At 46.1% G+C, this 16,157-nt stretch overlaps 5 protein-coding genes across 5 annotated transcripts; 1 reads left to right on the top strand and 4 right to left on the bottom strand.

Annotated features, from left to right (window-relative positions):
* Positions 1 to 2,974: 2,974 nt before the first annotated feature.
* On the bottom strand, positions 2,975 to 4,170 carry F4807DRAFT_460654 (putative aldo/keto reductase; the record flags this gene model as incomplete). The annotated part of the gene is made up of 3 exons (XM_048001550.1): positions 2,975 to 3,446; positions 3,540 to 3,651; positions 3,750 to 4,170. 3 exons carry the CDS (start codon positions 4,168 to 4,170, stop codon positions 2,975 to 2,977), a joined length of 1,005 nt encoding a protein of 334 aa, XP_047853959.1.
* A 569-nt stretch (positions 4,171 to 4,739) lies between these two features.
* F4807DRAFT_460653 (phosphoribosylaminoimidazole carboxylase) lies at positions 4,740 to 6,785 on the bottom strand (the record flags this gene model as incomplete). The annotated part of the gene is made up of 3 exons (XM_048001549.1): positions 4,740 to 5,068; positions 5,143 to 5,721; positions 5,873 to 6,785. The coding sequence occupies 3 exons, from the start codon at positions 6,783 to 6,785 to the stop codon at positions 4,740 to 4,742; spliced, it is 1,821 nt and encodes a 606-aa protein (XP_047853958.1).
* A 207-nt stretch (positions 6,786 to 6,992) lies between these two features.
* On the top strand, positions 6,993 to 8,666 carry F4807DRAFT_426706 (FMN-linked oxidoreductase). Its single transcript, XM_047998090.1, has 2 exons — positions 6,993 to 7,254; positions 7,307 to 8,666. The coding sequence occupies exons 1-2, from the start codon at positions 7,211 to 7,213 to the stop codon at positions 8,529 to 8,531; spliced, it is 1,269 nt and encodes a 422-aa protein (XP_047853957.1). The 5' UTR covers positions 6,993 to 7,210; the 3' UTR covers positions 8,532 to 8,666.
* A 665-nt stretch (positions 8,667 to 9,331) lies between these two features.
* On the bottom strand, positions 9,332 to 11,114 carry F4807DRAFT_93620 (cyclin-like protein). The gene is made up of 2 exons (XM_048003673.1): positions 10,566 to 11,114; positions 9,332 to 10,415 (listed from the first exon to the last, which is right to left on the bottom strand). Exons 1-2 carry the CDS (start codon positions 11,031 to 11,033, stop codon positions 9,528 to 9,530), a joined length of 1,356 nt encoding a protein of 451 aa, XP_047853956.1. The 5' UTR covers positions 11,034 to 11,114; the 3' UTR covers positions 9,332 to 9,527.
* A 404-nt stretch (positions 11,115 to 11,518) lies between these two features.
* Positions 11,519 to 13,360, bottom strand: F4807DRAFT_426703 (WD40 repeat-like protein). The gene is made up of 2 exons (XM_047998089.1): positions 13,179 to 13,360; positions 11,519 to 13,115 (listed from the first exon to the last, which is right to left on the bottom strand). Exons 1-2 carry the CDS (start codon positions 13,221 to 13,223, stop codon positions 11,601 to 11,603), a joined length of 1,560 nt encoding a protein of 519 aa, XP_047853955.1. The 5' UTR covers positions 13,224 to 13,360; the 3' UTR covers positions 11,519 to 11,600.
* Between the last annotated feature and the right edge of the window lie 2,797 nt (positions 13,361 to 16,157).

Genomic DNA, 16,157 nt, shown 5'->3' with positions numbered 1-16,157 from the left:
CTTATTGGAAGCGGATGCGAATATTAGCTACCAAGGTACTGTATCTACCTAGATAGGTAGGTTTGATGGTGGGTATATCCAAAGTCGAAGAGCGTATGTGGTATGTGAGTTTGCCTTCGAAGGCTCGTGGCCGCGTAGGACTCGTCGCAAGCAAGAAACCAATCATATGCGAGATAGTCTACGGATTAAGCCCGAGAAGTCGACAAGGTAAAGTTCGTTCGGATGAGCGACAGCAAAACCCTAACTGAAATCGAGATGGCCGGGACGCTACAGGATACCAAGGCAAGGGGCACGGCCGAAAGGAGGAGGGTTGGGAGAAGCTCCAAAAGATCCCAAGACGATCGATCTTCTATTCAATTCCGCCGACTGACACGAGTTCCAAAAATTACCATGATGAAAAAAGGGAAACGGGGGAGAAAAACGAGAGGCTCGAAGAAAGCCAACTCCAACCACCGTCCTTAATCTCCAGTCTAGTTGTTCAAAAATGCCGATGCCGGTATCGATAGTTGGATGTCAATTTCAATTTCAGTCAACTCCGATGCCCGTTTTCCCTCAATGGACCAAAATCGCAAAGAAATAGCATCGGTTACCAATTCTCGTCGGGTGGTTTGGGGTAATTAATTAAAGAGTGGGCAAGGCTCAGGACCATCTGCCCAGGTGGTTATCGGTTCTGCGGTTCACATGTACAAAAGTATTTCGTACCGATGCTTCCATTTGTACCTGATCCTTCCACCTGGGCAGTCCAGGCCTGGCCACGACTTCTCTGATTGGATATTTTATTACAGCTCGTCCCTCCCTCTCGAATTACTGTGGATTCATTGGCTCTTTGGGGGGAGTGGAGCATTCATGGATACTAGGTACTTGAAATGACGAAACCTCCTTTTAGTTCCTCCTAGTCTCTTTTAGTTCTCGACTCTTCACATTCCAAAATTATTAGTGCGAGCTGAGTGTCGCACACTCTGCCGGCTCTAGAACCGTTTGAGCGTTTGAGCTTGGTATATTCCGACGCTAGACTTTCTCCGGCTCGTGAAAGCCGCAAAAGTGCACCGCTTCGGATAGAAAAAGAAGAAGGGGTATAGTGGTTTAGTAAGAGGGCTAGCTGTGATTTAGAATATAAGAACCGTGAAGGAAAGACGATGATTATTCAAAACTCCCGAACCCCTAGGTCCTAGGTGATCATTAGGCCACTAGAATATCTTAGTATATGGCCTCATGCACAGCGAAAATGAACCAACCAGGTTGCTTATACCCACCCGATCACAGAGTCGAGAAAAGGAGCTTCCACATTCATGCAGCTGCCGGGATCTTCAAATTTTGCAGTAAATCCTGCACGGTCGTGAATAGGGGATAGACTGGCGGGATGGCTGGCCAGGTACGCTGGTCGGAAACACAGGCGCAATCATACCGTAAGGTCACTAATTAACCCCTTGTCGTGTTTCAATGCGACATGCAAAGACGGCAAGGTCCATCTTTAATTGTGTATGCAGGTAATCTGGCATAGGCCGAGCCAGTTGTGGTTAGGACTTCATCACGAGGGTCCCTGCTGTATGTAATGTGAAAGGGGCATTCGGAATATTATCTAGGAGGTCTGAGACCTTTGGATCTTGCAATGGAAAAATAGAACGGTAATATGTGCTTGCTTAAGAATACTTGTGTTAGGTTATACAACACGGGGTGCATGAGACGAACCGACGATGTCATGATGATCAATCATTTTGATTGTCAATGCCTGGTGCTGTCAAATGACACCCTTGATTATCCCATTTTTGGTGATCTCGTGTGCAAATTGCCGTCCGTCGAATTTTTGGAATGGAAGTCATCGGGACGTCCGGTGCATTGGGACGGGCCGCATGGATCTTTAGCCGTCCTATGTAATACCGGTAAGTTAAAAGTTCAACGGTTTTCGCAAGATCTATGAAAAAAGTTCTTACCTAATAAGAAGGACTTACATAATAAACCTCCGGCTTCTACAATTGGTTTAAAGAATAAGAGTTCTCCACATATCTACAGTTGGAATTTTCTTTTCGCAGTTTTTCTCGAGGAAATTTCCACAACCATTCTCCCAGCTTACAGTCGCACAACTGCGGCTCAATCTGTATCATGAGTTGGTTCATGTGAAATCAAATCGTTATAACCCATTAGGCTAAATAATGGAGATCATACATCTGTTCGAAGGACTGCTAACAGTTTCATGATAAGCAATGAGCCAGTATTTCACACTTATGGGTATCAAGATTCGTTCGACGGCTACCTATTCTACTCATAATGTAAGTACATATTCAGGTTACATACTCGCATACTCCGAACTGCGTCATGATCGAACCACTAAGTGATGAACGTATCAAGAATTCTGCAATGCTGAAGATGAGTCTCCGGGCTCATCGAGATGTGGATATCTTCTTGCCTGATAGTGGTGTTCTCTAAGGGTCTTATGTTAGCGTTGACCTCAAGAAGCTAACCATGTCAATAGGTACATACAAATACTCCAGAAGCCTCCTTACAAGACCACATACTATGTAGAAAAGAATACCAGAATATTCAAATACTGCCTACATAGGTATCTAGGGAAAAGTACAGCGCCAAATCACGTATATCAAGTGAATAGCAACCAATATAAATTACTAGAAAAAAAAGAATTACCATCTGAGGGAATCGAACCCTCAAGCCAAGCATGGCATGAAACCCAGGGCTGAGTACATTTAATCAACAGGCTGGTCTACACGCTTCGGCCACAGCCTAGATAGATAGTCTTGTTTCAAGGACCTGTTCGGGTAGTAAGCTATCAAGTTAGTCTTTCCATTTTATAGCAAATTGTGGTAAAAGCAAGCACGTCAGACAGAAAGTATCACGGGAGAGTGATGCTTGATATCGCGGTTACACTGTATATATGTATATCCGACACATCCACCGCAAACACCAAACCTACTCCCCTCTCATCCTATTCCCGGAGCACATACACACATCCATAGATAATCTACGTGTTAGTAGGTATATCATCAGGATACCTCTCCCCAGCCCTCGGGAACTGATCCAACATCGCATCAATACTCCGCATCTCCTCATCCCCGATCTCCACCTCCGCCGCCTTCGCGTTCTCAACAACGCGCTCCACCGTCGTAGCCCCGGGGATCGGAATAATCGTCTTAGGCACCGCCCCCTTCCCCTCGCGCCACGTGGACAGGCGCTTCGTCCACGCGATCGCCAGCTGCGCCGGCGTAACTCCCTTGCGGGTCGCCAGCGCCTCGACCTGGCGCGCGAGCGCGAGGTTGGCCTCGAAGTTGCCCGGCTGGAACCACGGCCACGCCCGCAGGTGCGGCTGCACGTCCTCGATCGAGCGGATCTGGCCGCTGAGCCACCCGCGCCCGATCGGCGAGTACGCGACTACGGGGATGTCGTACTGCGCGCACGCCTCCGCTACGCCGTCCTCGAGGATGTGTCTTGAGAATCTGCGCTCGCGTGTCGGGTCAGCATGGAATAGCTTTGGGGGCGGGGGAGAGAGGACAGGGTGTCGTTGGGGAAGGGAGAGGGGGTTCGCTTACAGCGAAAGTTCGACCTCGACCGATACGACTTTGATGAGCTTGACGGCCTCGTGGATCGTCTCGGCTCTGACCTCTGAGAGCGCGAGACCACCGATCTTTCCCGTGTCGATGTCTGGCTTATGTTAGGATCTAGGCTTTTTACTTGAAGACGGATAGGAAGGCTAGTAATGAAAACGAAAGGGGGGGGGGGGGGGATGGTCAATAACATACACTCTTTCTGGACAACATCGAAAGTCGTCTTCATGGGCACATTCTGATCACGGCGCGCAAACTCGAAGATATCAATCTTCTTGCGGCCTTTGAGCTGAGCGATGCATGTATCGAGAGTTCTGCGAGTGTTCTCCGGTGATCCGTCAGGGTCCTTGCCTATAGCGCCCACCCCACCCTTGATGCTAAGCACAACCTTATCGGCATCGTCGGGATACTTCGCAAAGTAGCGCTCCAACAGTACGAGAGAGTTATACTCAGGCGACCCGTAAAAGTCGCCGCCGTTCCAGAAGTTCATTCCATTGTCCAGCGCTGCTTTCATAGCCTCGAGGGCCTGCTCCTGAGAAACAGGCTTTGCTCGCCAGGTCAGCCCCATCAGTCCATACCCCAGAGGTCCGACCTCCTTTCCGACGAGTGTAGGCATTCTAACTAGGTATTTGATCGATTTTGTCTCGATAAGTTAGAAGTAAGCATATATATCGATAGTAGTTCTGAAGGCTGTCTATGTGTGATGCTAAGTTGCCCTCCTGAGTCGTCTTATGCTCTTTATACATTTAGCCGTCCCCCGTTTGATAATTGATGTGTAAGGGTTTTTACCATGCAACGGCTTGCAGACCTACGGAGTCGGTCGAATTATGGTCGCATTTACCGGACCTAACCAACGCGAATCGATACTAAATCCCATATTTCTATTCCGTAGTCAGTGGCTTCATACGTGAATACTACGTCAACGGTATTTGCGATTTCGCTTCGCGAAGCCGGGTTTAGGCGTGGGGTTTGGCTCCATCGGTGTCGGGTTTCCATACCTCCATTCCAAAAATCCGAGATTCACCCCTTTATATCACAAACAGAATGACCTGATTCAGTGAGGCATTGTCCTTGGCACAAATAAGGAGATAATTTCTCCGCAAGCGCCGACATCGACTACGGTCACATGTCGACTTCAACAGGCCGTTTTATAAATTATACGTTGTCCTTCTATAAATTCCCGGCTCATTTCTTCTGCATCCCGTCGAGATACGCCTTCCAACCCACAGATGATATCTTCTCGTCCTTAGCCAGGACTTCGTTCTTCATCTTCTCCTGGTAACGCTTCATCCGTTCCGCGTACTCGGGGTATGCACCACCCAGGATACGAATCGCAAGAAGCGCCGCGTTAGTCGAATTTCCAATCCCAACTGTAGCGCACGGGATGCCTCTAGGCATCTGCACAATAGAATGTAAACTATCGACGCCGTCCAGTACCGAGGCCTTCACCGGAATGCCGATCACCGGAATATGCACTTCTGAGGCAAGCATACCTGGTAGATGAGCAGCGCCACCTATGTGCATATATTAGTAATCATTACGTGTAAGGAGCATAGAATTCTGTGCCGTCGAAGAATATGACACTGACCTGCCGCCGCAATTATCACTTTGCAGCCTGACTGAGCCATTTCTGCCGCGAACTTCATCATAAGATGCGGCGTCCGGTGTGCTGACGTTATCCGGACTTCGTAAGGCACATTAAACTCGTCTAATATCTTTAAGCCGGCTGCCACTGTTGTCAAATCTGAGTCGGAGCCCATTGTAACAGCAACCAGGGGAACAGCTTTCGATGTCGTCGTCTGGGTCTGAATAGGGTCCTTCGAACCAATGCGCTCAGCTCGAATCTCGTCCATGACTTTGATGAGGGGACTTATCGTCTCAGCTAACCGTTCCACTGATGAGAGGCCGGTGGCGGTAATATGACCAATCTTTCGTCCTGGCTTCGACTCTTTTCCGTATAAATGTACGTATACATCCGTAAAGTCATCATATGCCTCCTCCGCAAGCTTGACAAACTTGTCATGAGATGTCGTCTGAGCTCCGCCGAGAATGTTTAACATGATCGAAGACGGCACTCGCGCCGTCAGATTAACACCTTTACCAGGAACACGGTCCAGTATAGAGAATAATTGAGCCTTATATTGTGACATTTGAGGAACGGCTTCGACTATATAGTTTTAAAGTCAATAATCGCATTTTAAGATTTATATAGGATTGGAAAGGAGGAAATTTAAGCAATCTCCAATCATGCCTGATTGTGAGTAATAACATGCGCCAGAGATAAATGAAGGAGCAATAAATAGTCAGAAAATACATACTAGTGAAATGACCAGAATTATGTGGACGGGGGGCAACCTCATTAACGAGAATTTGACCATCCGCGAGTAAGAACATCTCAACAGCGAAGACACCGCGGCCCCAGAGGCTTGCTATAACATCGCTGGCGACCTTCTGTGCCCGCTTTTTGATGTCTTCAGGTATGTTCCGCGGCGGGTAGAAGACCTTGGTACATATGCTATCCTCATGTATAGTTTCGACAACCGGATACGGGTAAACATGCTTAAGTTTACCATTATCGTCCTCTGTCCGTAATACCATAACAGATAATTCCATTTCGAAAGGTACCCATTTTTCTGCGTATAGGGGTTGGTCCCCCATTTGAGCCGCGACACTCTTTAGGTCTTCGGGACCGCTGACCTTGAAGTTTCCACGGCCGTCATATGATCCTTTACTACCCTTTAACATAAAAGGGAAACCGTATTTCCAAGCAGCTTCATCAAGGGAATCCTGTCTAGCTTCCCCGGGCTCTATGGCCATTTGCTCAGCGACAGGAATTCCATTCTTTGCGAAGTACTCTTTTTGTTGATACTTGTCCTGGATCAGGCGTATCGTCTTCCATGAAGGATGTACGGGAACCTTCTTCAAAATGGTCCCTTCTCCGTCTGGGTTAGGTATTTCCACTCCTTTCGTTGCTATTTCCTCTAATACCTCCGTCTCCACATGCTCGATCTCCACAGTCAAAAAGTCGCAACGGGTGGCCAGAAGTTTGATCTTCTCGGGGTCCTTGAAAGATCCAGTAACATGGAGATCGCTCTGGTTGGCCTGTTTCGCCGGGCAGTTTTCAGCATCCAGAATGGCGATCGGTATTCCTAAAGGCCCGGCTGCCTCACATAACATGCGACCAAGCTGGCCGCCTCCAAGTAGCCCGATGACAGGCTTCTTTGCTGCCATTATCAGGGGTATTTCGGAGGACTGGAATAATTGGATCAAGTATAAGTCGCAACGTAGAAAAGGCTCAAGCAGAATTTATTCCTATTCATTAATCCGCCGGCAAAATTAAGTTAGACGGTATCTTTCTCCGATAAAGGCAAGCGGTGGCGTACTTTAAAGGGTTTAATTGCATACCCCTCCATTCTGCCCCGCCACCCCGCCATGATTTTCATGATTTCAGCTTCTAAGTTGTTCTTCCTCTGCTATAAATCGCGGTTTAGCTATAGAGCTACTTAATAACACGACCGAAAGCTCAAGGAGTTACGATGTGATCTAAATCTTCGTACATACATAATAGATCTATAACCAGGGAAACAAGGCCCAAATGACACTGGTCGTCTCAGTATGCATCATACCATATACTCCTACTTCGACAAGTGACCAAGATGGACACGGAGAGTGAAGATGGGCTCATCTGGCCCAAGATCCAGTATGCCACATGCTAATATCCCCCCTATACCTTAGACTAACATACCTACTAGCCCCTTAAAGCTCTTCGACGCCGCAAAGTCCCAAAACCGGCTGCTCTACGCCTGCGCGCCCATGGTGCGCTACAGCAAGCTCGCCTTCCGGCAGACGGTCCACCACTTCGGCACGGACCTGTGCTGGACGCCCATGATCCTGGCCAAGGAGTTCAACCGGAGCCGGTTCGCGCGCGACAGCGACCTGACCATATCCACCCCAACCCCAGTTCCAGCTCCTGGTAGAAAGGGAGAAGGGGATGGGTGTGGAGTTAGGGATGAGGAAGTCCCGACGATAGCCCAGTTCGGCGCGAACCAACCTCTCGAGCTCTCCCGCGCCGCCTCCCTCGCCGCCCCCTACGTCAACGGCGTGGACCTGAACTGCGGTTGTCCGCAGAGCTGGGCGTGCGCGGAGAAGCTGGGAGCCGCGCTGATGGAGCGGCGCGAGCTGGTTCGGGACATGGTAGTCGAGACGCGAGCTCGGCTCTCGCGCGACGGGTGGGCCGTGGACCTGGCCAACTACGACTCCAACCCCGACGTCGATCCTCGCGCAGGCCGCGGCCGCAGCGTCAGCGTCAAGATCCGCGTGCACTCCGACCTGCGACGGACGATGGACTTCATAACGACCGTGCTCGGGGACGAGCACAACCGCAACATAGACTGGTTGACGATCCACCCGCGCACGCGCCGCACGCCAAGCAGCGTCCCCATCAACATCGAGGCCCTTGAGATCCTGACCTCGACGTACGGCACGAAGCTTCCCGTCCTCGTCTCCGGCGACGTATTCACGCTCTCCACGCTGCCGTACACGTCGCATCTACTTGACCCGCAACCCACGTTCACCACCACCTCCTCCTCCTCCATCACCCCCGACAATGCTGCTGATTCTCCTCACCCTCCACCCACAACTCGCAAACCGCACCTCCCGAACCTATCAGGCCTGATGTCCGCGCGCGCCCTCCTCGCGAACCCGGCGCTCTTCAGCGGCCTTGATAGCTGTCCCTGGGAAGCCGTCGACGTCTTCATGACCAACGTCGCGCGGGCCCCGCTGCCGCTGAAGCTCGGCGTGCACCACCTGACCGAGATGTGCGGGCCCGGCTTCGGGCCCGATCGCAACGCCGCGCTGCTGACGAAGAAGGAGCGCGTGCGGCTTACCGAGATGGGGAACTGGGTTGATGTTATTGATTATATGGATGAGATCCGGAGTCAGAGAGGAGGGGAGGGTGGGATGGTGCGGTTGGCTTGAGGGTCTGACCATTGAATAGTGTATTGTATGGATGGATAGGAGGGTCGGTATGTGGGCCTATAGACATAGACTCCGCGAGAACAATTGCTCGATACCTAGTTCAAAATCTTTAGTTAATGTACAAGCCTTAATCACCAAGTCACTCGAACTTAACACAATAAGAGCGTAGAAATTATGGCATTTGCATTCATAGCAACTCCCCACGAAGGCAGGTTAACTAAAGAAACGAGGTATCAAGTATCGTCCCCTCATCAAAGGTATGGCTACCTTGTGTACATGACCCCCTCGAAGAAAATGCAAATGCCCGAATGTGTCCATTCTACTGTACAACGCGCGACCGTAGAATATGAAAGGTATCGTGGAGCCTGACCTAGAAGCACATACGCACCGCGCCCGCCCTGGCCTTCAGAAAATCAGAATCATGTTTGCCGAGTCCAACTCCAACCTGCCCCTTATCCCAGAACGCCGTGCATGGGCTTCGAGGCCCATTAGTAATGAAACAAAAAGTAAACAGGAAATTTGTGTACTGGGTTCGCCTTGTTTGTCTGGTTTGCTTGACCCTTTGAGTACCATAGTCTGAGGGTGTTGGCGAGTGCATGACCATGCGGAGAAGTTGTCTTTAGTAAGATTTTCTGGTGATATAACCACCCTGGGAGAACCATGATATTCACGCCGACTACTAATCGTTCATCGATGTTCGGTCCTAAGACAGCCGCCTTCATTTCCTAGCAGTCATCACCCGCTTCACTTTCCTTGTCTGCCTCAGAGCTCCCTTCTTCACCGTGATCGTCGGATTTTTCAGCTTCTTCAAATTTTTTCTTCCGCGGAAACCCCACTAGATGATTCCCATCTGTAATCATTCGGGGTGGATCCCTCCGATAAACTTGTCTCTGTTTGTTCAGGAACTTGTTCAGGAGGTTGTTCAGGAGCGTATTCAAAAGGGGCCGCTTCCCCGTGGTATACTAAGACTCGGTCCAGCCAGGCTAGCACATGTCTCTATTCATGTACTTCGCCTTCGTCATCATCGTCCGAGCCAAGGCGTTGCCGTTTAGGGTCCCGGATTTCCGATGCTAAAGACTCGACTTCTTTTCTCTTGATACCATTCGTGCCTGAGTGGATGGTTGGATTATTCGCGGCCTCCTTAAGGACGGAATCGGAATCACCAGGAGCTGCTTGAGCTGCAGATTCAGCTGCGGCCGTGTCGATCTCTCTTTCTGCCGCCGCTTCATCCATGCCGTTGACCTTGCCCTTAGGGCTCTGCGTAGCACTATCAGTTCTAGGGGTGCCGTTGATAGAACGTAGACTAATATCCTCCCCTCTTCTTCTAGTATTCTCAAGGATGAACATGGGCGACTGCGAGTAGGGGTTCTCTTGTTTGCGCAAGGGATTCTCGACGTAGAATTCCTTGAGTACCTGGATCGCTTTGGCGCAGTGATCTTCATTGCCGTTAAGTGCCTTCCACCATGCTTCACCGTTTACATCTTCTATTCGCTCTCCAGTAAAGGTACTGGAAAAGAAGATGGCCGCAATGGCAATGTCGCGCGCGTCCATCAGAAGCGGTAGAACAGCTAAGCATGAGTCGTTGCAGAACGCCCATGCGGCGTGTCGCAGGTTCTTGTTGTGAATCACTTGTAGCTGACCGAGGAAGTCGTACAATTTGAAGTGCGGGCTCTCGATCATGAGGTCAAAGGTCAAGTTTTCTAACATGACTTCCTCGAACATGAGAATGCTGTCTCGCCATCTCCAGTATTCTTTCGATTGTTCGTCTACGATGAGCTTGGCATTCTTCTGGGCGACTTTTGCAACCGCGATAATGATGTCTTTCGTTTTTCGGCAGTTTTCTTCCGTCTTGTTGGCAAGGAAGAGAGCAGTTGCTGCAATGTTCTGTACCAACGGTATGGTTAGCGATGGACTTAGTGCGTGACATCTTTGTCCTCTTTTAAACGAGGTGAGAATTAGGTCACTCGTCAAGTCTGGGTAAAACGGAACTTGTGGCTGATTCAATATGCACCGGTCGATTCCAGGTTGACTTACGTAGTGATGGATTCCATGCTTTTCCTCGACCATGCTACATCTCATAAAGAATCTGTGGAAGAAGACACCGGCAACATAGAGGGTAGTCTGAGGGAGTTCAAGTAGGATGCCAGCCTGGTAGATGAAGTTTACGCCCTTCGCCCGTCTCAGTCGCTCCTCTGCCGGCGATAGTCCGTCCAGAATGCTGGGACTGCTCAGGACCTCATCTTGGGTAAAAAGCCATTGATTCGACATTGTGGGTGACGTCTTAGTCGCCGAGCGACTGGGAGAAGGTGCGACGAGTCGCGATTGTGGTGCAGGTGGAGAGGTACGCGACGAATTTGTAGGTGGCGAAGGGACAGGTGGAGGTACGTCGCGTCTCCTTGTGGGGGATTTAGAATGGCTGTTCGCGTTGCTACCAGTAGGAGGTGCGGTAGGAAGTTGGTAAGGTTCCCGGTAAGGCGGTCGGTATCGGTCGATACTCGCCATGACGTAGAAAGTAAGAAGAAAAAAAGCAGAAGAATGCGATCGTGAGCTTTCGCGACGGTTGGCAGGTGGCAGCTGGCAGTTGAAACCTTAGGTAAGGTGGGTCATTGGATCGGAAAAAGGAGGTATCTGGGTATCTAGGAAGTAGCGTTCATTGATAACAGAACTATCTTATCTGTTGAGGGCGCTTTCCGAAAAATCTAAAGAAGTTAGCTCCAGGCAAGAAGAGGTGATATAAAGAATAGTGCAAAAGTTTCTCAGGTTGAATGGACGTTTCGAAGGGTTCGTGATACTTTCCTTTGAAATGCTACTTCCCTCTCTATCGGATTCACGGTTACACCCTCAGGTGTGGGTCTATAGCCGCTTATTGCCATCATGGATGCCACATGTGTGTATGTACCTTTGTACTGTACAGTCCACACTGTGTACTGCACTGTGACAGTTTACTGAGCCTACACTGCACCATTCCAGGACTACGGATTTCCCAGCACAGCAACTAAATATATTGGGTATCTTCCGAGTTGTTGCTATCCCTTCACTTGTGACTTTTACGTTGTCATGTATCTTCTATCAGACTCCCTCACCATCATTCCTGCCCCACAGTTTCACGGTTCTATCGTGTCCGCCACTAACAATCCATCTCCCATCTCTACTAATATCCACACTTGCAACTGGTCCTGTATGCCCTTCTAAAGTCTGTATCAGGGTCCAGTCGTCGGCAGAAAAGACGTTGACCTTGCGGTCGAAACCGCTAGAAGCAAAAAACGTGCTTGACTTCTTAGGAAGCTGGTTCCCCTTTTCGTCGAGCCCTGGAGCAATGCCAGTAAGGGGGTCATCTAACCCCTTATACCACCTGAGATCCGAGACCGCACTAGTATGAGCTCCGATGCCACCTGTTCTCTGGACTTTTCTTACATCCCAGCACTTGATCCAACCATCTGCTGAACCACTAAGGACTCGATAGCCGTCTGAGCCCCAGTCAAGGCCATGGATGGGCTTGATGTGTCCATCCCCATGACCATCTAAGATCATGACTGTTCTTCCAGATCTCAAATCCCATATCCTGCCAATGCTGTCTAGGCCTCCACTAGCTAGTAGTGATCCGTCCGTGTTGAAACTAATAGCGAATACACCTCTTGAATGACCTTCTTGCAATAGTAATTCAGTAGTCGACTCAACATCCCATAAGCGCCACGTAGTGTCTTCTGAAGCCGACGCAAGATATCGGCCAGAAGGGTGGAATTCAACTCGACATACTCTCTGGCCGTGTCCTTCAAGCGTCGAGAGTGGCGTATCTTTATTCAGAGACCAAAGATTTACTTGGCCTTCGGCACCGCCTGAGGCGAGGTTGACTGTGTCTGACGACACATTATTCTCGGGAAGCGTTGAGCCGGGGAACCAGGAGATACCGCTCACCCTGTTTGTATGCCCCCGTAACGTCATCTTCTCTTGTAGCGTTGGTATTTCGATCAGCTTAATAGAACCTCCCCAGTTTCCTGCAGCAACAAGTCCGCCGTTAGGGGATATCCTCGTCATGCTAACATTTCGATCTCCTGCCGTCTGGGAGCCTTGAAGCTCAAACGCTTGTAAGCGCTCTTTGATCTGTTTGCGAAACTTGACGTGTGCCCGTAAAGGAATCGATGCCTCCTCTTTCTGGAATGCCAACCTTCGTTTCGCCCGGGGTAGAGAGAACCTAGCAATATCTTGTCGCGCCTTTAATAATTCATCGCTGCCCATTGTATAGAACTCTTCTTCCTGGTCTTCCTGACCCTCCTCTGGAGCATCCTCCATATCTACATCGGGCGATTCTCCTGGTGCCTGCTCTGCTTGCAAAGTCAAAAGCTCTCTTAACCTATCTCGTCGATCCGCCGGACCTTCGCCGAATAAAGTGATGGGCTCTCCAAGCTCTCGTAGTTTGGCGCGTACCCGGCCGTCGTCTGTTGGTACTGCCATTGTCGCAGCTCGTCTCTTTCGCTCAAATTGTGACAGTATGGCCGACGCTTTTTCAGGCGCAATGCCGGCGGAGGCTGAGGGAATTTCATAGTCGCGATCTTCTGGAACCTGATCTAAGGTCATACCATGATCCTGCAAATAGTAGATGTTAGTTTTCACGCGTTGTAGGAGGATGCCTAAGACATGTGAGCCTACCTCTTCTGCTTCCTCCACATACGCTTGCCGCGACGGGTGCATCATGGTGGGCAATCTTGATCACGAATTGAAATTTCTTCTATTATGGCGATGTTTGTATATTCAGTTGGCGGATTTTATGGTATATCCCAAACCTGAAGTAGAGAAACTTTTGATAGGATCATTGATGGATGCAGCTTTTTTTTCGCGTAGTTACAAGGCTAAGTCGCGCTGGGATAGGAATGGTAAAAAGTGGGGAATTTAGTGGTCAAAGCTCCATATCCTTGATTGTACAACGTTCCATACCTAGTATGTACCTTGGTACTTCTAGATATTTTTATTTTTTTACATCAGTTTATGCTTCACGATAATTCCATAGATTTTAGTGTGTATACCAATAACGTTTAGATGGCCGTCGGTAAGGTACGTACAATGGTCCCCTAAAGAAGTATATAAAGTAATTGATTAACCAAGTTGCTCTTCACAACACAAGTGATATTTACCCGTCAGCCTCCGTATAATTCACGCGTTTATCAGTGACGTCCAGGAAGTTAAAGAATTGATCTCATAACTAGGGGGAGATCTCTAAGTTGGAAGCATTTCATCCGATCCAATCGAACACTGCACGTAACATCGTCCTCCAGGGGCTTCGACGGAATGTTACCCAACCCAGTTATGGGCATTAAGTCCCAAGTAACACAATGAGTTTCCCTCTTTTAGGAGGGAAGCCAACATGTGATGCAAAGTTGTAGGAAGTCAGACGTCAGGAAGCCAGAAGCCAATAATCTTGATCCTTAGATATTCGGCGTGACGACTGTCCAAACAGGAGAAGAGGGTCGCATTCGAAAGCGTATTGGAGTTGCTTTATCCATTTCTGAGACGGTCATCTGAGTGTGACAAGGAGGTTCAAGAGTTATAAGTGATGACTTATCCGGTACAAGTAACCCTTGAGAAGTCATCCATGAATCAATTGTAAACGCATATCATCTGAGTATCACCGGAGACTTCTGAGAATTGAAGCATCTGTGTTGAAGTAGGATAATCCACTAGTAGATATTATAATCGTATGTTATCTATTGAATACGAGAGTTATGACATGCATTGGAATATGACGGGCGGCGTAGTAACTCCGAGATTTGGAGAGCGGTGTATCTTAAGTTACTATGCAAGTTATGAAGTTTATCCTTGGCTTGTACTAACGCGATTGACGTGTTCAATTTTTGTGGAAAGTATATTCATCGCATTCCCATTTCGATTCAGATTTCAATGTTCTTGAAAGATGTCGATGTTGGCATGTTGTTGAATTTCACGTGGTAAAGAGTCAGGGTATGAATGGAATGAAGTCAGTCTTTGATAAGTACATAGCTCACATGAAAGTCACCCCTGTACCTGAGCTAAAAGTCTAACCTTATAGGGAAAGAATCAGCAGTGGGGCGCAGGGATTTAAAAGGTCAGTGATTGGATGTAATAACAGCGATCATACCCCACCCGTTTAACTGAATTTAATAATAATAAAAAAAAATTTATTTTTAAAATTTAAATTTAAAAATATAAAAAAATAATAAAAAATAATAAAAATATATAAAAAATTAAATAAAATTTATAAAATTTATAATTAAATAAATAAATAAAATTATTTTATTAATTAATTTATTATTAAATAATAATTAATAATTAATTAATTAATAATTAATTATTAATTTATTAAATATTTAATAAATAATTTTAAATTTAATTAATATATTATAAATTTGAAATTATATAATATATTATTTATTATATAAATTTTTATATAAATTTAAATATATTTAAAATTTTTTTTATATTAAAATTATAATAATAAATTTTTAAATTAAATTAATTATTTTTAAATTAAAACGTTTTTAATTAAATAAAAAAAAATATTTATTAAAAATTAATTAAATAAATTATTAAATATATTAATTATATGTATTTTATTTTCGAATTAAATTAATTAATTTAATTAAAAATTAAATTTTTATTAACGCGATAATTTTAAAAATTTTAAAAAATTTTAAAAAATTTTAAAAAATTTTAAAAAAATTATCGTAATAAAAATATTAATTTAAAATTTAAACTTAAATAATTTAATTAAATTAATAATTTTTAAAATATAATAAATTTTATTAAATAAAAATTTTAATACGATTTTAATTAATATAAATTAAAAAAATATAATATTTATTTTTATAAAAAAATAATTAATAAAAAATAAAAAATTTTTAAAAAAAATAATAAAAAAATTAAAATTTAAAAAATATTTAATTTTATATATAATTTTATATAATAATATATATATTATATATTATAATAAATTTTTATAAATAAATAATAATTTTAATAATATAAATTTTTATATTTTTTTATAATTTTTTAAAAATTTTTAATTATTTTTTTTATTTTTTTTATTTAAAAATATTTTATTAAATTTAATTAAACGAAGTGTCGGGCATACCTTAACGCGTTACCGTTGATTTTTCCTTTATTAGGTTAACTGTTTAACTCAGGTACAGGGGGGGCTTTCACCTGATCCAACTACTGGTCTTTAATAAATAAGGCTGGTTGCGTTCCTTGATTTCGGTAAGCATTACACTATTACACGTCAACTCATTGGTTCCTGAGAAAACTGGACGTGCCTGATTGTCAGCTGTAGCGGCTAATCACGGGGCGTGGGGAATGGTTAGGCACCTGGACTGACACGGGACTTGCTCATCTCCAGGAGCCACACAGCTGAAAATAGAAGGAGCCCAAAAGAATTGGGCCATAAGGTTAAAGTTAGCCTGTAAAATTAAGATCCGCTCGCTACACCCCACCCTAAATCCAGAAAAAAACTTTCTGGTACAGTCGCATAATTAAAAGAAAGTGGTGGCCTGTTCTTACATTCTTGATTCCTTTCCTTCCTTCTTAACCACCACCATTAGGTGAAACCATTTTCGACCGTTCAACAACCCGCAAACGACTTATAGTAAACTACGCGAC

Source organism: Annulohypoxylon truncatum (genome assembly GCF_022578515.1).
Source record: "Annulohypoxylon truncatum strain CBS 140777 unplaced genomic scaffold F4807scaffold_17, whole genome shotgun sequence".
Lineage (NCBI taxonomy): Eukaryota > Fungi > Ascomycota > Sordariomycetes > Xylariales > Hypoxylaceae > Annulohypoxylon > Annulohypoxylon truncatum.
This window is presented reverse-complemented; position numbering and strand designations above follow the sequence as displayed.